This window comes from Schistocerca gregaria, chromosome 1 (assembly GCF_023897955.1).
Source record: "Schistocerca gregaria isolate iqSchGreg1 chromosome 1, iqSchGreg1.2, whole genome shotgun sequence".
Taxonomy (NCBI): domain Eukaryota; kingdom Metazoa; phylum Arthropoda; class Insecta; order Orthoptera; family Acrididae; genus Schistocerca; species Schistocerca gregaria.
The window spans coordinates 1208549827-1208574240 of record NC_064920.1 but is presented as its reverse complement, the minus strand read 5'-3'; the positions used below and the strand labels follow the sequence as shown (position 1 = coordinate 1208574240).

At 38.8% G+C, this 24414-nt stretch overlaps 1 protein-coding gene across 2 annotated transcripts in view; it reads left to right on the top strand.

The window, feature by feature from the left end:
- The window catches only part of LOC126284807 (lysosomal alpha-mannosidase-like), a 261589-nt gene that overhangs the window by 137962 nt on the left and 99213 nt on the right, over positions 1-24414 (top strand). For both annotated transcript variants that reach the window (XM_049983989.1, XM_049983999.1), the window contains one exon: positions 3609-3814. In XM_049983989.1, the coding sequence (XP_049839946.1) occupies positions 3609-3814 (206 nt within the window). The remainder of the gene's footprint in view (positions 1-3608; positions 3815-24414) is intronic.

The following is a 24414-nucleotide window of genomic DNA, read 5'->3' as shown; positions in this document are numbered from 1 at the left end:
CGATTCCGTTACTACTTAGCAGGAAGACATGTGAAAGTGGTCACAGACCACAAGGCCCTGACATTTTTAACAACCAGTAGACTGAGGCATAGTCACCTAATAAGATGGGCCTTTGCCCTGCGAGACTACGACTTTGAAATAATATACAAGCCTGGAAAAACCAACATGATACCGGATGCGCTACCAAGACTGCCACTTGATTCATGGGGAATAGTGATGAGCAAATCTCAAGGTGAAGAAGTTAGGATAAACTTAATGAAGGGAGTGCAATGTGAAGAGTGACATGTGTAGTTTATCAGCTGACATGCCTGCACTGCACAGCCTTTTACATTGGTATGACAACAACTAAACTGGCTGTGCGCATGAACGGACACAGATGAACTGTCCGCCTAGGAGATGTCCAATACCCAGTAGCGCACCATGCCCTCCAGCATAATTCTAGGGACCTAGGAACCTGCTACACCGTATGTGCCGTTTGGCTTCTCCCACCCAACACCACTCCCTCTGAACTGTGGAGATGGGAACTTGCACTCCAGCACATCCTTTCATCCCACCATCCCCCTGGACTGAACCTACGTTAAACAACCTCACTCCCATTTACTTTTCAGTCTTCTCCTCTTTCCCTTTCCTCTTTAGCCATTCATGCATCTTTTCATCCTACATCTTTATAGTATACACCTCTTTACTTCTGTATGCATCCTCTTTGGTTTGAAGCTGGCACAGTACCTACAGTAGAATATCTTTGGCTTCCCTCTGACAACCATGCCTCCATCCTTGCTACCTTCCCTGTTTTCCTTTCCCTGTTGCTTCATAACCTGGGTTGTGAGTAACTAAATCCACTTTCCCTTCTTCCCTTTCTTTCCCCTCTCTCCCCCCTGATGAAGGAACATTTATTCCGATAGCTAGGAACTTAAATTTTTGGTTGTTTTTTGTGTTTCTATCAGCTGTACTGAGCTGAGGTAAGTACTGGCCAGCCCCTCTATCTCTTTGTTAGTAATCAAAGTAATGTGTTAGCTTGTAAGTAGGAAAGCATATAAAGAAACAACTACATGAGGAGGTACTTGTTCAAATAAATAATGTGGAATATGATGTACAGAGCGATCAAGGAGTGTGGAGTAGTATTGTAATGTAGTTATTGCAGCGAATATGGAGGGTTGATGTAGGTTGAAGATATATATTTACTTGCAGTTGAAGTTTCTGTTAAGTTGAGGGAGTTATGTGTAATGAAGTGAAGTGTACTGAGTATGAGATGTTCAAAGAATGTCATGTAGCACACAAGCAACATCTGTTTGTAGGTATTTGTAGGTATAAATGGTGACCTACAGTATGCTGATAAAACAGGAAGTGCAACTCATGAGTAATGAGTAATTCATGTATCCAATTAGCTATCAGAGTCAATTATGGTTGTGCTTAGGTCAAGCTTCAGAAGCAGAATTTTGGCACTGTGTAATGAATAATAAATGTCCATATAACAGATTTGGATTAATGTCAATATAACAAGAAATATTGTACCTCTCATCTGAGCATTAGTGATAACAATCCACATATGGCAATATAAATGTTTGGCAAAATGAAATGATCAGTAATTTAAAATTTTTCATTTGGTGACCACATTAGTTATAGCAATGCAAATATTTAGTGCAATACATATTTAGTGCAATAATGGAACATTTAAGATTATTTAATCAATCTGCAGAGGTATGAGGAATTGTAAAATAAGTGCATAAGTCAAGGTTTAAATGCTATGTTTTGTTCTCATTTTCAGTTTCGCTTGTCTTAAAGACTCAAATGAATAAGTTGTGAATTCCTTCCTTAACTTTTCATGTGTGTTGACCAAGTGAAATATAAGTTAGAGTGATAGTATTATGGACGGCGGGGACCCCGCTGAAAGGACGGCATACCAAAGGGGTAACTGGCATTTGACTAGTTTTTTTCTTGTCTTTGCTGTAGCAAGTTACAGAAGATTAAACAGTATCAAATATGTAGCTAACAGCCATATAAACGTTTGACAGTGATGATTTTTGGTAATTGAATGTGAGATAAAGTTTGTAAAAATATTTACCATGTTATGTTAATTAAGTTAGATTAACGTTGTATGATGTTTCTCTAGGGGTAGTTTGCTAGCAGAGTCAATAGAGTATTATTTGTGATATGTTGCAACTTTCAGTATGTGAACCAGAATCTAATCTTCCTCATCTTAATTTATATACTGTGTAATGATTTTTTGCTACTATTCTTTTGTGCCTATGGCTACAAAGAAGGCTTTTAGGGTGGGGATGTAAGGGATCCATGATCCCATGAATATAGATATTAGTATCCGACACCCAGGTCAACTGCAGGCAGGAGTCGATTGTCGAGCACTGCAGGAGGCAGTGAGTTTAGTGTCAAGTGAGAAACAGTACTGGGAAGACGGACAAGAATGGTGATTGAGCTGAGTTCGGTGTCAATGGCGGATGTGCCGGGTGAGCAGTAAATGGTAAATTCACCGGAGTATGACAAATGAGCGTGTCTCCCTGATCGTGCTGAATTATGTGTGTGTGTGTGTGTGTGTGTGTGTGTGTGTGTGTGTGTGTGTGTACTGATGCACACATGCTCGCTTGTGCATGTGCATGCTTGCATGTGTGTGTGAAGGTATTGGTTATACTGATTGTTACATCTACATCTACATCTACATCTACATTCTTTACAGAGGTGGCCTACAGTTGCTGCTTCTGCATTCTAATGTATGACTTGATTTGTTACCATCACTGGTGTTTCTTCTCCTTGATGTCATTTACGGATGTGTCAATGACTGAATGAATGAATATTCATATACAGCTCACTACTCTCAGATAGCCCCATACTGGCCACTATATATGTGTAAGAACTCCATTTGACAGCCATTTCATCGTCACTAAGTGGTCAGCACATAATGTAACCTAAAATGGATCTGATTTTAGTGCATAGCACTGCTGGAAGTTCTAGTAATCAGGAATTTAATGCCACCATCTCGTCTTCATTTGCTGGTGAATTCCATTACCACAGTTTAAACAGGCTACCTTGATGATGAGCACCACTGCACAAGTGAGCAGTAGTGACTGTGGCTACAGGAGCAGTTGCTTTACTAGTGACATATGTAAATCAGAGTGCTCCATTCTCTCAGACTGTACTTGTTTTTGTTTTCATGCTGTAATGATGTATAACATCTATCCAGTGATGTAAAGAATTAAGTGGATAGTAAAATTGACTACAAACACAAACTGAAATTATATCTGCTTGACAGCTCCTTCTACTCCACAGAAGGATTTATAGGCCTATAGTTTTTTTTTATGTCTGCCTGTTTAAGAGATTTAGAGAGATAGATATTGAATATAATTAAGTACAAATCATGGTAAGCATGTTAGAAAAACACTTCACAAATAATGTAATTGGTAAGCATGTTGTTATGTTTTCCACTGAGAAGATGTTCTATAACTGTAAAGCAGACTCATTCCGCACCATATTGAGAGTTTGTGATTGTAATCCATGGAACATACAAGCTATTAACTAACCGATTAGCATCTGAAAACTTGTGGTAATATTGCAACATAATTAAATGTATTCCAATTCATCATTTTTGCTTGTTCCAGGAAACTGAATGACACATTTGGAGCCTGTGGTCGCCCTCATGTAGGGTGGCAAATTGACCCATTTGGACACTCTCGGGAAATGGCTTCTTTGTTCAGTCAATTTGGATATGATGGTGTGTTCTTTGCCAGGGCAGACTACCAAGACCTAAAGCATCGACTCGACACAAAAACCACCCAGATGATTTGGCAAGGAAGCTCAAATTTAGGTAAAAGTTCTAAAGCAAAAACTCTGCAAATTACTGTAAATCTCTGTGGGTTGCAGTGGATTTCCCACTATATAGTGCAATAATGTTCATTCCATTAACAGGAGTAGTATGAAAACAATCACCATATTGCATTTGAAATGCAGAGAGTAGAGTTATTGTTTATCAGCTGATAAATTTATGCTTTTCCTTTCACCATATTGCATTTAAAATGCAGAGAGTAGAGTTCCTGTTTATCAGCTGATAAATTTATGCTTTTCTTACATTCCCCAACTAATTCCTCTTTCCTCCATGAGAGAGGACCTTGTGGCAGCAGCACCGTTCAATGCACGAAGGGCTGAACTACGGCACTGCCGACACAGGTGGGGCAGCTGTACTGTTACGCCAAATTTCGGCAACGTTGCGTGACACACCGGACCGCACGGGGACAAAAAGCAGGCGGACACTGCGAGCTAGTCAATGCGACATGACACACATCTCACAGTTCTTCCGCCGCGGACCACGTGTGTCGAGTCAACGTGACTCTGCTGTAAATGCATACGCGCGGTCGTAAACGCAGTCGCTGTTAAAGTGTCTTTCGCTCCTTCGCGGACGTTACGGTGCCTCCAGTCGCGCCAGGAGCAGAACATTCTGTGACGTGGCCCTTTGTCTCGCTCGATCCACGCGGTCGCGCCACGGCTCGTCACTGGAGTGTACACCCTCCAGGATCGGTGATCGAGCAGTGCTGCCAGTGCAATGCACCTGTATGGAAGGACATTAGCAAAGAATGTTATTTGTCATTTATTGTAAATTTAGGAAAAATAAATGTGTCCTGTCCCAAAACCGCTTTAGTCGTTTATTGCCACAGAGCCTCTCCCTTGAGCACAGTGCATGGGGGCAGCGATAAAGCCAGTTCACTGCACATGAGTGACTGTAAGTGGAGATACAACACGTTCCCGCTTCAACCTAATACTTTTATGTGTTAATATAGGTGAATATTCAGCTCAACCTATTGTCTTCAGTTTTTTTCCCTTTTTGTGTGGCAGCTGAAGGATATCAGATTACTGTGTGTACTTTAGTACATTGTTGTTGCAGTCTTCAGTCTGAAGAGTGGTTTCTTTGTCTTTTGAGAGACTAATTTCATAATTATGAAAATAAAATAGAAAGAAACTTCCACATGAGAAAAATATATTAAAAACAAAGATTCCAGCACCCACCAAGCGGGAAAGCGCCGGTAGATAGGCACACTGAATAAAACACACAAACACACACACAGAATTTGAGCTTTCGCAACCGGCGGCTACTTCGTCAGGAAAGAGGGAAGGAAAACGAAAGATGAAAGGATGTGGGTTTTAAGGGAGAGGGTAAGGAGTCATTCCAATCCCGGGAGCGGAAAGACTTACCCTAGGGGGAAAAAAGGACCTATCCTGCAGCATTGAGCAGTCATTTTAAACTTTTTTTTTGAGGGGTGGGGGTGGCTGAATAAGTTTTGAAAAGATTATGCAATCATCAAATGTGACCGCTAGATTGCTATTGCATTAGTCTACACGTAGACCATGCTTGCCCAAGATTTGCACTCCTGGACTACACTCAGTCTCCGTGAGCACAGCTATACCTGCCCAGTACTCAGGTTTCCTCCACTACTACACTATTCTGAGGCATACAAGAAAGACAGCTATGCAGTGACTTAAAAAGACATGTTTGCAAGACAGTGCAACTACTTCTAGGAGGTGAATACTTCAGTATACTTTTATAAACAGAAATTTGTCAAGGGTGTTCATTTTCATTTTTTATTTTTTGCATTAGATTTTGTTAATACAATGAACAGAACTACAAAAACCTTGACATAGAGGTATTTAACATAAAAATATGATGTTTTATACATTTCTCTTTTAGAATATGTACTTGTATCATATCTGGAATTGTCGTTCGTAACACAAACATGTGGAGCTACACAGGCTAAAATCTGTTTAACGGTAATATTTGTGGGACTGTGTCAATTTCATAATAGAAAAAAATATCCACACACATGTATTGAGATAAATATGCAAATAACTTCAGTGGTTTGTCTGTGCAGTTGACAATATAGCTCGTGGGCTAACATTTTATGAAAGTCTTGTAAATTCATGAATAGGATTAATAGATCACTGAGCTTGGTGTTACCCTGTGTGTCTATCAGCTCAAGATGGAAGTAATGAGGCACATTAGCAGCCAACAGCAAGAGCAGTTTGAGAAATAAATCAAAATCCATCTTTAATCATGCATGTCTTCAGATTTCTTTAAGAACTCCTAATGAAATGTTTCAGTTGGCAAAACATAGTCAGTTGTGTCAGGTCCAGAAATGACTGCCTTGAATTACAGGACATGTTCCATGTTATGAAACTTTCTTTAATTTATTTTTTTAAATCGTAAGTCTTCCACCATATCTGTTACCAAATGATTCTCCTCTTGCATTAAGACAATGAATTCAAATAATTGGTGATGTTGACCATAAAACATTTTGTCACCACTATATTAAACAATAACTCACTGTTTTCCTTAATGATTACCTTTAGTTCAGCCAGCACTCACTGTCATTTGGCAGAAGACAAGTGCCTGGTGTTGTAATAACATTCCAATAAGAGTTTTTCCACCTTATAACAGGGTGATACTGGAAGGTCTCAGATAGATTATATAATGGTAAGACAGAGATTCAGGAACCAGCTTTTATATTGTAAGACATTTCAAGGGGCAGAAGTGGACTCTGACCACAATCTATTGGTTATGAACTATAGATTAAAACTGAAGAAACTTCAAAAAGGTAGGAATTTGAGGAGGTGGGACCTGGATAAACTGAAAGAACCAGAGGTTGTAGAGAGCTTCAGGGAGAGCATTAGGGAACGATTGACAAGAATGAGGGAAAGAAATACAGTAGAAGAAGAATGGGTAGCTTTGACAGATGAAATAATGAAGGTAGCAGAGAATCAAGTAGGTAAAAAGATGAGGGCTAATAGAAATGCTTACGTAACAGAAGAGATATTGAATTTAATTGATGAAAGGAGAAAATATAAAAATGCAGTAAATGAAGCAGGCAAAAAAGAATACAAATGTCTCAAAAATGGGGAGAGGCTACAGCCCTGTCTCACTCCCTTCCCAACAACTGCTTCCCTTTCATGCCCCTTGACTCTTAAAACTGCCATCTGGTTTCTGTACAAATTGTTAATAGCCTTTCACTCCCTGTATTTTACCCCTGCCACCTTAAGAATTTGAAAGAGACTATTCCAGTCAACATTGTCAGAAGCTTTCTCCAAGTCTACAAATGCTAGGAACGTAGGTTTGCCTTTCCATAGTCTTAATTCTAAGATAAGTCGGAAGGGCAGTATGCCTCACGTGTTCCAATATTTCTGTGGAATAGAAACTGATCTTCCCCGAGTTCAGCTTCTACCAGGTTTTCCATTCATCTGTAAAGAAAACACGTTAGTATTTTGTGTTTGTGTTTTGTGCCTTATTAAACTGATAGCTTGGTAATTTTCACATCTGTCAACATCTGCTTTCTTTGGGATTGGAATTATTCTATTCTTCTTGAAGTCTGAGGGTATTTCATTTGTCTGATACATCTTGCTCACCAGATGGTAGAGTTTTGTGAGGACTGGCTCTCCCAAGGCTGTCAGTAGTTCTAATTGGATGTTGTCTACTCCAAGGACCTCCTTAATTTATCTAATATGTAATGAGAAAGAGGTGTCATCATTTGTTGATGACAGACAAAAATGTACATAGCAGAGTTCTGTCATTTTCTTGAGTAACACATACGCAATTTTGTTTAACTTGTATTCCTGACATACTTGTGCCTGTAGCTCTGTGTTAATACTCAACTGGAAATGCGATTACAGATTCCCTGCAAAAACATCCTTAGTCCGGTCACAAATTTTGACATACTTTTGACAATAACCAAGGTGAGGTACTGAGTCACATGCTTTTTGGGAATCATGGAATCCTGCATCTAACTGACTGCCTGATCCAAAGCTTTCAGTGTCACTTGAGAAAAGTTTGAGTTGGGTTTCACACGGTCAAAGTTTTCAGAATCCATTTTGCCTGCTTCATGGTACCTCATTATGTTTGAGCTCAGAATATGTTCTAAGATTCAATAACAAATCAATGTCGAATACTAGATGGTACTTTTGTGGACCCCTTCTAATGCTTTCTTGTAAACAGGCATGACCTGTGCTATCTCCCAACTGCTGGCCATGATATTTTGTTCGAGTAATCTTCAATATATTTCATCAGGAGAGGGGCTAACTTAGATGCATGTTCAGTATAGAATCTGGCGGGGATTCCATTAGGCCCTGGAGCTTCATTGTATGAGGGTCACTCCAAAAGAAATGCACACTATTTTTTCCAAAATCAATTTTTTATTCTACATGTTTGAAAGTTTTACAGTGTGTAGGTACATCCTTTAGGAACAACATTTTCATTTCTCCACATAATTTCCATCCCTCTCAACTGCCTTATACCATCTTGGAACCAGTATACCTGCACGGTAAAATTCTGGACCAATCTCTTGGAGCCACTGTTTGGCAGCATGTACAAGGGAGTCATCATCTTCAAACCTTGTTCCACAAAGAGACTCTTTCAGTTTCCCATAGAGATGATAGTCATATGGAGCCAGGTCAGGACTGTAAGGCAGTTGTCCATCCGAGTTTTGTTATCACTTCATGGTTTTTTAACTGACATGTGGCCGTGCATTGTCATGCAATAGCAAAACATCCTGCTTTTGCCGATGTGGTCAAATATGACTCAGTCAAGCTTGAAGTTTCTTCAGCATTGTCACATATGAATCAGAATTTATGGTGGTTCCACTTGGCATGATGTCCACAAGCAAGATTCCTTCGTAATAAAAAAACACCGTAGCCATAACTTTTCCAGCAGAAGGTGTGGTTTTTTTTTAAATTTTTTTTGAGTGAATTCGTATGATGCCACTCCATTGATTACCTATTCATCTCTGGTGAAAAATGATGGAGCCATGTTTAATCACCTGTCACAATTCTTCCCAGAAATTCATCTCCACCACTCTCGTACTGTTCCAAAAGTTCGCTGCATACCGTTTTTCTTGTTTCTTTGTGAGCCACTGTCAACATCCTGGGAACCCACCTGGCACAAACCTTTTTTAATGCCAACACTTTCAGTATTCTGCAAACACTTCCTTTTCCTATCCCAATGTAGCATGACAATTACTGTGATACGTCTGTGAGCAGTCACCAATTCGTTAACTCTTTGCACATTGTATGGAGTGTGTGCTGTATGAGGCCTGCCACTGCGAGGACAATCCTCAATATTGCCGTGCCCACTTTCATCACGTAACCTGCCTGCCCACCAACTAACTGTACTGCGATCGACAGCAGCATCTCCATACACCTTTTTCAACCTCTTTTGGATGTTTCCCACTGCCTCGTTTTCATAGCACAGGAATTCAATGACAGCGTGTTGCTTCTGATGAGCATCAAGTGTAACATACGTCTTGAAGACCTGGTGCCGCTCATGGGAACAGGTTGAACTAAGTTTGAAAACAAGCGGGAAGGATGTATGTACATACAGTAAAACTTTCACACATGCAGAATGAAAACTGTATTTTTACAAAAATAGTGTGCATTTCTTTTGGAATGACCCTCATATTTTAATGATTTCGGATGTCTCTCAACATCAGTGACACTAACACTTATTTCACCTATCTGGTCAGTGGTGTGAGGATTAAATTGGGCATTAAGGTGGAAGGAGTATATAGAGGGTCTATACAAGGGCGATGTTCTTCAGGACAATATTATAGAAATGGAAGAGAATGTAGATGAAGATGAAATAGGAGATATGATTTTACGTGAAGAGTTTGGCAGAGCACTGAAAGGTCTAATTCGAAACAAGACCCCAGGAGCAGACAAATTTCATTAGAACTACTGACAGCCTTGGGAGAGTCAGGTCCAACAAAACTCAACCATCTGGTGAGCAAGATGTATGAGACAAGCAAAATACCCTCAGACTTCAAGAACAATATAATAATTCCAATCCCAAAGAAAGCAGGTGTTGACAGATGTGAAAATTACCAAACTATCAGTTTAATAAGCCATGGCTGCAAAATACTAACACAAATTCCTTACAGACGAATGGAAAAACACGAATGGAAAAACTGGTAGAAGCTGACCTCGGAGAATATCAGTTTCGATTCCGTAGAAATATCGGAACACGTGAGGCAATACTGACCCTACGACTTATCTTAGAAGCTAGATTAAGAAAAGGCAAACCTACGTTTCTAGCATTTGCAGACTTAGAGAAAGCTTTTTACAATGTTGACTGGAATACTCTCTTTCAAATTCTGAAGGTGGCAGGGTTAAAATACAGGGAGCGAAAAGCTATTTACAATTTGTACAGAAACCAAATGGCAGTTCTAAGAGTCAAGGGTCATCAAAAGGAAGCAGTGGTTGGGAAAGGAGTGAGATAGGGTTGTAGCCTCTTCCCGATGTTTTTCAATCTCTATATTGAGCAAGCAGTGAAGAAAACAAAAGAAAAATTCTGAGTAGCAATTCAAATCCATCGAGAAGAAATAAAAACTTTGAGGTTCGCCGATGACATTGTAATTCTGTCAGAGACAGCAAAGGACTTGGAAGCGCAGTTGAACGGAATGGATAGTGTCTTGAAAGGAGGATATAAGATGAACATCAACAAAAGCAAAATGAGGATAATGGACTGTAGTCAGATTAAATTGGGTGATGCTGTGGGAATTATATTAAGAAAGGAGACACTTAAAGTAGTAAAGGAGTTTTGCTATTTGGGGAGCAAAATAACTGATGATGGTTGAAGTAGATAGGATATAAATAGTTTACTGGCCATGGCAAGGAAAGCGTTTCTGAAGAAGAGAAATTCTTTAACATAGAGTATAGATTTAAGAGTCATGAAGTCGTTTCTGAAAGTATTGTATGGAGTCTAGCCATGTGTGGAAGTGAAACATGGACAATAAATAGTCTGGGCAAGAAGAGAATAGAAGCTTTTGAAATGTGGTACTAGAGAAGAATGCTGAAGATAAGAGGGTTAGATCACATTACTAATGAGGAGGTATTGAATAAAATTGGGGAGAAGAGGAGTTTGTGGCATAACTTGACAAGAAGAAGTGATCAGTTGGTAGGACATGTTCTGAGGCATCAAGGGATCACAAATTTAGTATTGGATGGCAGCGTGGGGGGGGGGGGGGGGGGGGGGGTAAAAAATCGTAGAGGGAGACAAGAGATGAATACACTAAACGGATTCAGAAGGAAGTAGGTTGCTGTAAGTACTGGAAGATGAAGAAGCTTGCACAAGATAGAGTAGCATGGAGAGTTCCATCAAACCAGTCTCAGGACTGAAGACCAGCACCACAACAACAACAACAACAACAACAAGGACACTACTGCTCTGCTGAAGCTCATAGTTGCCTCACTTATAAATAAAATGTGTTATCTGCGTTCTGTTTAGTGATAGGGTAATGCAAGACTGTGTCTTCATTCTGAAATAGACTGTTCACTAAATGCTTTAAATCTTTATTTATTTACCATCTATCATTTTACATGAAGAAGGCTTCATCATGTGTAGGTAACAGAAGTTTACTCTAATAATAGAGTAAAGGTACAATCTTAAATACTATAATCAACATTGTTCATATTAAATGAAAGGGTACAGCTCCAATCTTAAATATTAATATCAGCATTGTCCATATCATATAACTATTTTATATTGGAACAAGGGTTTTCCATCACTGAGCTATACAATTTTATTTTGAGAACTGTAAATGGCATAGATTGAACACAGAGAGGAAAGTTAGTAAACATTTTGAGGGAATTGGTTTGTGCGACTTTTCTGTTCTTGCTTGCTTCCAGGACTTACCAAGCCGGAAAGTGCCGGTAGACAGGCACAATAAAATAACACACAAAATTTCTAGCTTTCACAACCAACGGTTGCTTCTTCAGGAAAGAGGAAAGGAGAGGGAAAGACGAAAGGATGTGGGTTTTAAGGGAGAGGGTAAGGAGTCATTCCAATCCCGGGAGGGGAAAGACTTACCTTAGGGGGAAAAAAGGATAATATACTCGTGCGCGCGCGCGCCCACACACACACACACACACACACACACACATATACAGACACAAACCTTGTGTCTGTATATGTGTGGATGGATATGTGTGTGTGTGCGAGTGTATACCTGTCCTTTTTCTGCCTAAGGTAAGTCTTTCTGCTCCCGGGATTGGAATGACTCCTTACCCTCTCCCTTAAAACCCACATCCTATCATCTTTCCCTCTCCTTCCCTCTTTTCTGATGAAGCAACGGTGGGTTGCGAAAGCTCGAAATTTTGTGTGTGTGTTTGTGTGTTATTTTATTGTGCCTGTCTACTGGCACTTTCCCGCTTGGTAAGTCTTGGAATCTTTGTTTTTAATATATTTTTCCCATGTGGAAGTTTCTTTCTATTTTATTTGCATCATTACTTATATCTGTTATTGCGTTAGTGTGACTGAGTTATTTGACTGAAATAGCCTAAAATATCTTGTGAGATCTTTTTTAAAACTTTGTTGATATGTTCTGCCCAGGGCCGGTACAAACCCAAGTGCCGCCCCATGCGAGCTGCTAACACCCCCCCCCTCCCCCCCCCCCCCCGCCCTTACTTTTTTTTTTTTACAAAGCGTTTGTTGGGTTTTATTTAAACAAATCTGTAGGGAATGTCTGCAATGAATCACAATTTTTGTTGTTTGTTTTTACTGTTCATACCTATCTAGGTTTCGGCCACCGAGGGGCCAGTCTCAAAGCTTTTATTATGTGCTTACATCTAAATTGGCATGTTGACCGTTTGTGCAGCATGACGGTATAGATGTGAATGTAACGCATTGAGTTGTGTGGATCTGGAAAATAAAAACAAAAATTGTAATTGACTGGTGACATCCTCTACAAATTTGTACAAAACAGTCATTGGGCACCAGCTCAAAAATGTAGTCAAATGTGACTGATGAAATCTAGCTAATTTTAATAAGCCTTGTGAATTTACAAAAATGTTCAAATGTGTGTGAAATCTTATGGGACTTAACTGCTAAGGTCATCAGTCCCTAAGCTTACACACTACTTAACCTAAATCATCCTAAAGACAAACACACACACCCATGTCCAAGGGTGGACTCGAACCTCCGCCAGGACCAGCCGCACAGTCCATGACTGCAGCACCTAAGACCGCTCGGCTAATCCTGCACTTAATGAATTTACAGTTAACATAAATAAACTTTTTCAGTGGTTGTGAACAGATGATGTATTCAAAGGAAAACAAAATATATTTACAATTTAACGATAATTTGGTTTGAACAGTATTATTTACAATCACTATTTAATGTTGAACAAAATAAGAAATAACATGTTAAATAACCAAGACACTGATCATTAAAAAAAAAAACCCTAGACAAACTTGTGCAAACTCTTTCACATGATCTGTGTAATTTAAGTCCTTTGCAAGTTTGGCTCATCGTTGATTGGAGGTACGTCTTTATCAATTTCAGTTTTGAGGAACCCCTTTCTCGACTCACAACTGTCACTGGGAGTGTTAGGAGAATTCTCAGAGCAATGTCAACATTAGGGCAAAAATTATGTCTTCCTATAAACTTCAGAGTCTCTTTTGGAACTATTCGAGGTTTCAACAATGTTAAAAGCACTTTTACTTCTTTCCTCAACTCCAGTGCATCAATGCTGCTTGACTCATGGCCTTGCAAAATCTCTGTGAGGTTTCTACACTTGGTGTCCAGGCTGTCAGGAGGTGCATTCTTCTCTTTTGTTGGGTCATCTATTGTCTCATCCAGTCCTTCATAGGTAAAGCATATGGGCTTCTAACGTCGTCGCCTGGAAACACTTATCCATGGTAACGTTAGATCTTTTAGCTCTAATTCTGTAGCCAATTCTTTGGAATTCGTCAAGAAACACACAAACTTTTCTTCTGTTCTGCAGGTCTCAAAATACGCTTACATTTTTCCAAGCACTTCCACGGCCTCAGAAACATTTATGTAAATGGTCTGGAGGGTCTTACTGACTACACTGATGTGAAGCAGAACGTCGTACCACATTACCAGAGAAGTGAGAAAGGCGTTTATTTGATGCACAAGTGACATCAGTTTGTGAGCAGTCATGCCATTGAATTCTTATGATATCTGAACCATTGCATCATATTAACGCCTCCAATTTGAAACCTCAGGGAAGTAAGTGCATCGATGCGACTTTCCCACCTAGTATTGCTCAGTGGCTTCAGCAACAGGCTAGGCAGGTACTTCTTCAAGACATCCCAATGTCCAACGGAGGACGAGAAGAAGTCATGCAAGCTTTTCACTGTTGAAACCATGGTAACAGCATATTTAGAAGACATAGCAGCATTGTTTAAACAAGATTCAATGAGTGACTGACACTTAGTACATAAAATGCTCTCTTCTTCATATCTGAAATTCTTTTCTGGAGACCAGACTTCCTTCCTTTCATGTTTGCTCCATTGTCGTTTCCTTGCCCTCTCATATTACACAATAGGATTTTTTTATCTTCCAAGAGCTTGAGTACGACCTGCATCAAAGTGGAGCTGGAAGAATCGGGCACTGGAAGAAATCCCAGGAAATGCTTCCGAATTCGGACATCGCATAACCCGTCGCGTCTTGTCTCCTAGACGAAACGTACCACAACTGTCATTTGCTCAACTTTTGAAATATCTGGTGTGCAGTCCAGAATTATACTGTTTTACTTTGCAGATTTCATCATTAATAGAATGTTGTTGATACAAATAAAATAGAAAGAAACATTCCACATGGGAAAAGACATTAAAAACAAAGATTCCATGACTTACCAAGCGGGAAAGTGCTGGTAGATAGGCACAATAAAGAAACACACACACAAAATTTCGAGCTTTCGCAACCCACCGTTGCTTCATCAGAAAAGAGGGAAGGAGAGGGAAAGATGATAGGATGTGGGTTTTAAGGGAGAGGGTAAGGAGTCATTCCAATCCCGGGTGCAGAAAGACTTACCTTAGGCAGAAAAAGGACAGGTATACACTCGCACACACACACATATCCATCCACACATATACAGACATGGATAGCAAAAATTTTCAAAAATACATCAAAACCCAACTTATGCCAGGCTTATTAGCAATGTCTTTATCTCTTGTAATTACTCGTAGCGTGTTTACCCATTCGGAATTCTTCTAGCCATTGTAGGTGTTGGACATGTATGACAGTAGTAATGTTCAACTGCTTTTTTTTTCCATAATGTTGGAGGAATAAAACACTTGGAAACTGCCATTGAAGGGCTTAGCAAAATTGCTTCAGGCTTAACACGTAACCACAGTATCGAACATTGCATTCGAATTTACAAATTAGATTTCATCTTCTGCAGAATCTGTTGTGAGTAAACACATGGCATGTAACAGGCTGGCAGTGCTCCACTCATAAGAATACTGGTGTGTGCTCCAGAAAGCTTCCCCCTCTCCGTTTCTCTGGCATAAACACGACGGTGTCGCTACAGTAGCAAGAAAGAAATCAGTCCTCCTCCCACCCCTTATTCAACATGGGCAGCCGGCAGGTAGTCGAGGTGCCATGCCACAGTTCCTGAAGCCGCTCCCCGCGAGGTTTGGTTTCGAATCCCCTCTCGAACATGAATGTAAAAAAAAGGAGAGAGTCGGGGGCAGATTTTTCGCCCTTCAGAAAGTGCCTCCCCGTGCGGCTGCACGTGTCTTGCGCCAGCCCTGGTTCTGCCTAACTCAGTTTGACATCAATATTAAACTCTTAAGAGTTTGGTTTTGTGTGTCTTATAAGCAAGTTTATAATTTGCAAACTAATTAAATGTAGAGTTAAGTGTTTCCTGTGTAATCTTATCAGAAGTTTGGATCTCATGATGCAAAACGAATAGTGTTGTACTATCAGCATAAAAAGTACAGTGTAGCAAATCATTGATATAGCATAGTGATAAAGAATGGGTTCAAGTCAGAGGCCCATGTAAAACCAGTACTAATTCTTATTAAGAGGGATTGTCTACATGTAACTAAAACAAACTGTCTTGGAAAGTTACAGCTAATGTAGATTTTTGCTCACCACAATACCCAAATGTTGTTAGTAATACTTTAAAAGAAATGCAGTCAAATGCTTTACTCATATTGTGCAATACATAAGGCACCATCTTCATACACTTGAAGGTTTAGAATTGATCATTTTCCAGAATAGCTACAGTGGTATTTTCACCAGGGCAAAACACATATTAGTTGTTGCAAAGAAGGTTATTATCTTAAACATAATTACTTATTTGCACATGAACAGTTCAGATATTTATGAGTGTACTGGCACAACATGAACCAGTTAGTAGCTCTTGGGGCATTGTTAATCATAATCAATATTGGCATAACTTTTCTGATTTTGAGTGAAAATTGAAATACTCAAAGTATTTATTGTGATAGTGATTTTTATTGGTCCCGTAAATTACCTTTTGTACAGATATGTACTTATAACATAGGACAGGTCATTAGGCTTACAATCTAGATAATATGAAATATAAAAGTATGTAAAATAGCTTACACATTTAAATATACATAGGAGCTTTCACAGTATATATATAATTTTACATCGTACACAACAATTTATGCAGTATGTTCCTAATATTACATTGTACAAAATAACTTCTGACACATGGAAAAAAAAAGACTGTGAGATATAACTAGCTTATATTACACATCAATGGTTCCTAATTACAGTTAATTTCTTTAACACTGATTTCTTTTTCTAGGTATTTTTATGATGCATGAGATTTATCACATTTATCACTCACAGGGTGAACTTTTGATCACTGTTTGATAAAGTAGTTAGCTACGCTATAAAATTCTCCTTGTATCAGAAACATTTTTAGAGTTGTGAGGAACGTTTTCTCAGTTTTGAGGTCTTGTAATTTCCTTGGTATGGCTTGTATTAACTTGATGCCACAGTATTTGGGTACTTTTTCAAAATCTTAAGTCTATGTGGAATGCACACCAGTTGTTTTATGTTTCTAGTGTTGAGTGTATAAACAGTCTCATTAATCTCCAGTTTTGTGTGATTATGTAATGCGCTCACAATGGTCTTAGATATATACAGTAATGGAAAGGTCAGAATGTTTAGTTCTTTGAAACTTTTACACAATTCATTTTGCTTCTTTTTCAATATAATTTGAATGGCTTGCTTCTGTAATTTCGAATGTTCTCTTCATTCCTGTGATAGTTGAGTTCCCCCATGCTGTGATTCCAAATTGCATGTATGGTTCAAAAAGTCCATGGTAGAAAGTGCACAAGAGGTCTCAGTGAGTATACTGAGCCAGTTGTTTCATTATAAATATCACTGAGCTTAGCTTACTGGAAACAGAATTTATCTGCTGTTTCCAATTTAGCTCATTCTCTAGTGTAATGACCAAAAGCTTAACTCAATTTCTTCCAGTCCTTTTTCAGCTAAGAAAACATAAATATGTTCTTCTTTTTGTTTATTCTTGAAGACCATGTACATAGTTTTTTTTCAGCTTAATAATTAACTCATTTCCAGAGAGCCATTGTGCTGCACTACTGACTGATATGAATGTATTTTGCTCAAGTGACTCCAAATTGTTGGAAATATTTAGAACAGTCATATTATCTGCATCAAATATTTTGATTTCATTTTCACATGTTTGTATATTGTTGTTGTTGTTGTGGTCTTCAGCCCAGAGACTGGTTTGATGCAGCTCTCCATGCTACTCTATCCTGTGCAAGCTTCTTCATCTCCCAGTACCTACTGCAACCTACATCCTTCTGAATCTGCTTAGTGTATCCATCTCTTGGTCTCCCTCTACAATTTTTACCCCCCATGCTGCTCTCCAATACTAAATTGGTGATCCCTTGATGCCTCGGAACATGTCCTACCAACCGATCCCTGCTTCTAGTCACATTGTGCCACAAACTTCTCTTCTCCCCAATCCTATTCAACACTTCCTCACTAGTTATGTGATCTACCCATCTAATATTCAGCATTCTTCTGTAGCACCACATTTCGAATGCTTCTATTCTCTTCTTGTCCAAACTATTTATTGGCCATGTTTCACTTCCATACATGGCTACACTCCATACATACACTTTCAGAAACGACTTCCTGACACTTTAATCTACACTCAATGTTAAGAAATTTCTCTTCTTCAGAAACGCTTTCCTTGCCATTGCCAGTCTACATTTTATATCCTCTCTACTTTGACCATCATCAGTTATTTTCCTCCCCAAATAGCAAAACTCCTTTACTACTTTAAGTGTCTCATTTCTTAATATAATTCCCTTAGCATCACCCAGCTTAATTCGACTACATTCCATTATCCTTGTTTTGCTTTTGTTGATGTTCATCTTATATCCTCCTTTCAAGACACTATCCATTCCATTCAACTGCTCTTCCAAGTCCTTTGGTGTCTCTGACAGAATTACAATGTCATCGTCGAACCTCAAAATTTTTATTTCTTCTTGATGGATTTTAATTGCTACTCAGAATTTTTCTTTTGTTTCCTTCACTGCTTGCTCAATATAGAGATTGAATAACGTCGAGAAGAGGCTACAACCATGTCTCACTCCCTTCCCAACCACTGCTTCCTTTTGATGACCCTTGACTCTTAGAACTGCCATTTGGTTTCTGTACAAATTGTAAATAGTTTTTCACTCCCTGTATTTTACCCCTGCCACCTTCAGAATTTGAAAGAGAGTATTCCAGACAACATTGTCAAAAGCTTTCTCTAAGTCTACAAATGCTAGAAACGTAGGTTTGCCTTTCCTTAATCTACCTTCTAAGATAAGTCGTAGGGTCAGTATTGCCTCAGGTGTTCTGATATTTCTATGGAATCCAAACTGATCTTCCCTGAGGTCGGCTTCTACTAGTTTTTCCATTCGTCTGTAAAGAATTCACGTTAGTATTTTGCAGCCATGGCTTATTAAACTGATAGTTCAGTAATTTTCATATCTGTCAACACCTGCTTTCTTTGGGATTGGAATTATTATATTGTTCTTGAAGTCTGAGGGTATTTCACCTGTCTCATACATATGTTTGCATATTATTCACAAATAATTTGACTGGAATACTCTTTTTCAAATTCTAAAGGTGGCAGGGGTAAAATACAGGGAGCGAAAGGCTATTTACAATTTGTACAGAAACCAGATGGCAGTCATAAGAGCCGAGGGGCATGAAAGGGAAGCAGTGGTTGGGAAAGGAGTGAGACTGGGTTGTAGCCTCTCCCCGATGTTATTCAATCTGTATATTGAGCAAGCAGTAAAGGAAACAAAAGAAAAATTTGGAGTAGGTATTAAAATTCATGGAGACGAAGTAAAAACTTTGAGGTTCGTCGATGACATTGTAATTCTGTCAGAGACGGCAAAGGACTTGGAAGAGCAGTTGAACGGAATGGACAGTGTCTTCAAAGGAGGATATAAGATGAACATCAACAAAAGCAAAACGAGGATAATGGAATGTAGTCAAATTAAATCGGGTGATGCTGAGGGAATTAGATTAGGAAATGAGACACTTAAAGTAGTAAAGGAGTTTTGCTATTTAGGAAGTAAAATAACTGATGACGGTCGAAGTAGAGAGGATATAAAATGTAGACTGGCAATGGCAAGGAAAGCGTTTCTGAAGAAGAGAAATTTGTTAACATCGAATATAGATTTAAGTGTCAGGAAATCATTTCTGATAATATTTGTTTGGAGTGTAGTCATGTAGGGAAGTGAAACATGGACGATAACTAGTTTGGACAAGAATAGAATAGAAGCTTTCGAAATGTGGTGCTACAGAAGAATACTGAAGATAAGGTGGATAGATCACGTAACTAATGAGGAGGTATTGAATAGGATTGGGGAGAAGAGAAGTTTGTGGCACAACTTGACTAGAAGAAGGGATCGGTTGGTAGGACATGTTTTGAGGCATCAAGGGATCACAAATTTAGCATTGGAGGGCAGTGTGGAGGGTAATAATCGTAGAGGGTGACCGAGAGATGAGTACACTAAGCAGATTCAGAAGGATGTAGGTTGTAGTAGGTACTGGGAGATGAAGCAGCTTGCACAGGATAGAGTAGCATGGAGAGCTGCATCAAACCAGTCTCAGGACTGAAGACAACAACAACAACAACAATTTGAACAGGTCCCACTACAGATCCTTGAGGTAAACATACTTAATGCTTCTAACTTCTGATCTGTATAAGTTATTAATAGCTACATATTGTCTCCTGTTACTTAGATATGATATTATCCAGTTTGCTGCATGTCCACGAATACCAGTATTCTCTAGTTTCTATACTAGGACTGTATGATCAACTGTGTCAAATGCCTTTGATAGATCAGGAAGAACTCCAGACACTACCATATTGTTGTTCAAGGCCTGACTCTGTTTATGATTCAGCTGCTGTTTCCATCGATTTCCCTTTCTGACATCCGTGGTGTGCTGGAGTTATTACATTATATTTTTCCAAATAAGCAGTTGGTCTGTTTAGCATGAGAATTTTTAATATTTTGGAAAAGCCTGATACTAAAGATACTGGCCTGTACTTTTTAGGGTCATTGTGCTTCCCCTTTTTGTATACAGCCACTACTTTAACTAATTTGAGTTATCTGGAAATACTCCTCCTTGGAATGAGCAGTTGGCAATATTCGGTAGTGATGTAATTATATCTGCTGCTATCTGCTTGACTAGGTAGTCTGACACTTCATCATGTCCAGCAGACTTTTTTGCTTCTAGCTTTTTCTATATCATTTTTCAGTTCCTTTTCAGACACTGGTTTCAGGAACATTGAGTGGCTTGGCTTATCTGTCAAAATATTTGGTGAGTTCCTTGGCTATTCTACCCACACATTAGTTTTTCTATTGCATCTGTGTAGTTATTACTCAGGATGTTGACAATTTTTGTTTTATCTGTCATGATTTTGTTATTTACTGTCATAGTTTCTATTTCATTTGTTTTATGTGAGTATTTTTCTTGCCTCTCTCAGAGTTAATTATATTCCAAGCTGCTCTCATTTTATTTGTTGATTTTGAAATAGTCTCATTAATTGATTTTGTTTTTTCTTGTCTTATCAACAGCCTGTATTTCTTCTGGTGCTGCTTGTAGTTTTCAATATTTTCTCTCTGTATCATTTCTCTTAAGGCAGCTCTCTGTTCTATTACTCCCTTCATGATCCACTGCTTATTTTCGAGATTTTTTTCTTTTCCTCTTCGTTTTTGGAAACACTAAATTGAAGTAATGTGTTACGGTGTCTTGGAAATAAGTGACCTACTTAGAAACAAGTGATCTACGTATAATGTCAACTGGTCTTTTAGTAATATAATTAATCATCCAGTAGAAGCGCATATATATTTGGAATTAAAAAATTTAGAAACTGTTTTACTCGCTTCATCTTTTTTCCCATGAAAGACTTGTGAATGTCTAATAAAACAATGACACTATATGCATTAGAAAGAACAGCTTACATATAAGTGTGAAAAAGTGTAAGTTAAAAAAAAGGTAAATAGCGCAAAACTATCAGCTTATTGCAAATGACAGCCACCTTTACAAACATCTAAATGCAATACTAAGAAAAGATATAAACCCAATGGCAATAATGAAACTTCACCAAAACTTATCTGTTGTGTTTTCTCAGGGCAAAACCTTACTTCCGTAATTAAATGGAAGACAGGTATTTGAATATTGCACAACTGTGTGAGGATTGTGTGAATTTTCACTAAAGAAGCACACTATAGAATAAAAACAAGGAAATCACAAATACAGTGAAAGCCTGGTTAACCAAACCCAGCTCACCTGAAACCCAGGTTATCTGAAATAACTCTGAAAATCATAAACAAAAGAAAGAGGTGAGAGTGTGCTGGACTTCGGATAACAGGGAAAGGTGAATGCCTGGTCTTGAATTGTTTGCCCACATACCGACTAAACAGTCTAAACAAAACTACACTGCCAACAATAGTGCATGCAAGTGATTATTTGTTTCCTTGTGTGTGTATTTTTGTGCTTTGGTATAAACAGTGAAGTACAGTACACTGTATATTAATGTACTGTAATCCTAGAACAGTAATTTTGACTTTGATGTAGAATGTAAGTGTTACGTACAAAGATTAGAAAAGGATAGTTCCTATTCATCATATAGTGGACATGCTGAGTCGCAGATAAGCTCAACAAAAAGACTGTCACAAAATAAGCTTTTGACCAACAAACAGATCTCTCTCTCTCTCTCTCTCTCTCTCTCTCTCTCACACACACACACACACACACACACACACACACACACAAATGACCACGGTCTGTGGCGTCTGAAGGCACAATATGATCAGCAGCAGCAGTGCATGTTGGGAAAGGCAACTGGCTGGGGATAAGGAGGATGCTTGGCAGAGGAGGGGGGGGGGGGGGGGGCAGGGGGGGGGGGGCGATAGCAGGGAGGGTTCTCGACTACCTCTCGTCATGCCCTGAAATGAGAGATGCCCTCGCAGTAGCCTTTCCATCCCTCCCACAGTGGTATTCTGCTAACCACTGAAGCTACAAAATATACTCATCCATCCCTACACAACATCTGCTCCCAACCCTTTAGCTCATGGCTCATATCCCTGTAATAGACCTAGATACAAGACCTACTCCATACATTCTCCCACCACCAGTAGTCTAGTCCAGTCACAAATGTCACCTATAGTCATGACAACCAATAAGCTGTTTGTCCTTATGAATAGCCAATAATGTATATATAAAAATGACCTCCACAGTGCAACATGAAACCTTAAGGCAATACTAAATTCAAAAGAAGAGAAATCAGTTTTTGTAGTCGGAATTCCACATAGGCATGTCCTTTCAGAATGGTCATGTGTGAATGTGGAAATCATAAAAGCAAACAGGCAATACTCAAAGATTTGCAGGGCCTACCAAAATGCATATTTTATAAGTATGGTCTCTTTGCAAAGAGACTGTTACGTAGGACATGGCATGCACCTTAATAACAGAGGCAAGAAGATTCTGTGCCAAGACATCAGCATGATACTGAAAGCATCTGACAACCAAGAAGTAATTACTGGTCTTCCAGTTCCTTGCTTGACGCCAGCAGAGCCTGAAGAAATAGTTACTTCTATTGCAGCGGTAGAGGTGGAAGCAGCAATTGTACCTATGCACATAACAAATGCTGCAGCAGCAGTACCTACCACACTTCATCTACAGGATTCAACAGCAGCAGAAGATGAAGCAACATCCAAATCTCCACTGTCACTAGTTGCCATAACAATGCCTACAACAATAGCAGCAGCAGTACCTATCACACACACGTCATCAGCAAGATTCAACAGCAGTAGAAGAAGAAGCAACAACCTTATCTCACCAGTCACCAGATGCCACAACAGTGTCTCCACACACCATAACAGCAGTTCCATCAATTTCTGTAGTAGCAGCCTCATATACAATATCATCACAAGGAGGGAAGAGTAATCATACAACAGTAGATATGCTACCACTCCAAGTGAACAATTTCTTAGTAAAAGGCAACAAGAGGCAGAAATCCAAAAGATAAGCCCTGAAAAAGGTTTGAAAACCAAGCCCCGTAGTGTTCAGTGCGTAAGCAATAAGAGCATGGATCTTAAAATATGTTACCTTAACATTCAAGGACTGAAAGATAAAGAACTTATCATAAATGAGTTTGGTCTTGATAACTAACTTGATACTTTTTGTCTGTGTGAACACTGGGCTAATGAGAATGAAGTTGCAGTTCCCAAATTTGATAATTTTAGTATAGTAAATAGCTACTGTAGGAAAGAGCACATTAGACGTGGTGTGGCAATTTATTCCAACCAGTCACTCAATTGTACAATAACCAAACTAGACCTAAATTCCTTGTGTGATGAACAGCACTTTGAAGTTACGGGTTATAACATCCCAGCTCCTCCACCAAATTATAACATTTCAGCTCCTCAACACCAAATTAAAACGTTGCATTAGGAGATGTCTGCTTCGTGCAAAAGGTCTTGAGTTCATATTGACGACAACAAGTAATTCTTCATTACAGACGTTTATTTACAAACAGAACCGACAGACTTCACAGACTCAACAACTGACTCTCCGAGCTAACCGCACTGCATATCCGAACTAGCAACTGTCAACTCCTAGGTGTATTAATATCTTTCCAAACAATGAGAGACTTTGACAATGTTTTGTTTACAATACGATAGCAATTCACGACTTAAAACTAAATTAGACATTACAGAATTTTAGTACAGATTAAAGCAAGTAAAAAGGATCAGTACATATAAATTCTTACAAGCATAATTTCCAAATAGATTTTATAACATTTTTCTACCAGCTTCTGGATAACCTTCACCAGATTTGTACCGATGTTTCCAGAAATATCTTGACATTTGATTCTGGATATTTCTTGAGTGATTTAGAACAACTATTTATATGTAAAATGATTTAAGTCGTGTTTCAAAACGTAAATAAATCTTTTTAGCAATATTTCTTGATACAAATCGTCTTTCGAAATTAGGTTATGAAACAGTTTTCACAAGTTTTCGTATTTTTGCGATCATAATATAGAATTTCTCCATAGAAAGTTCCAGAAGTGTGCATTAAACGTTCATTTACAGACTTTCTCT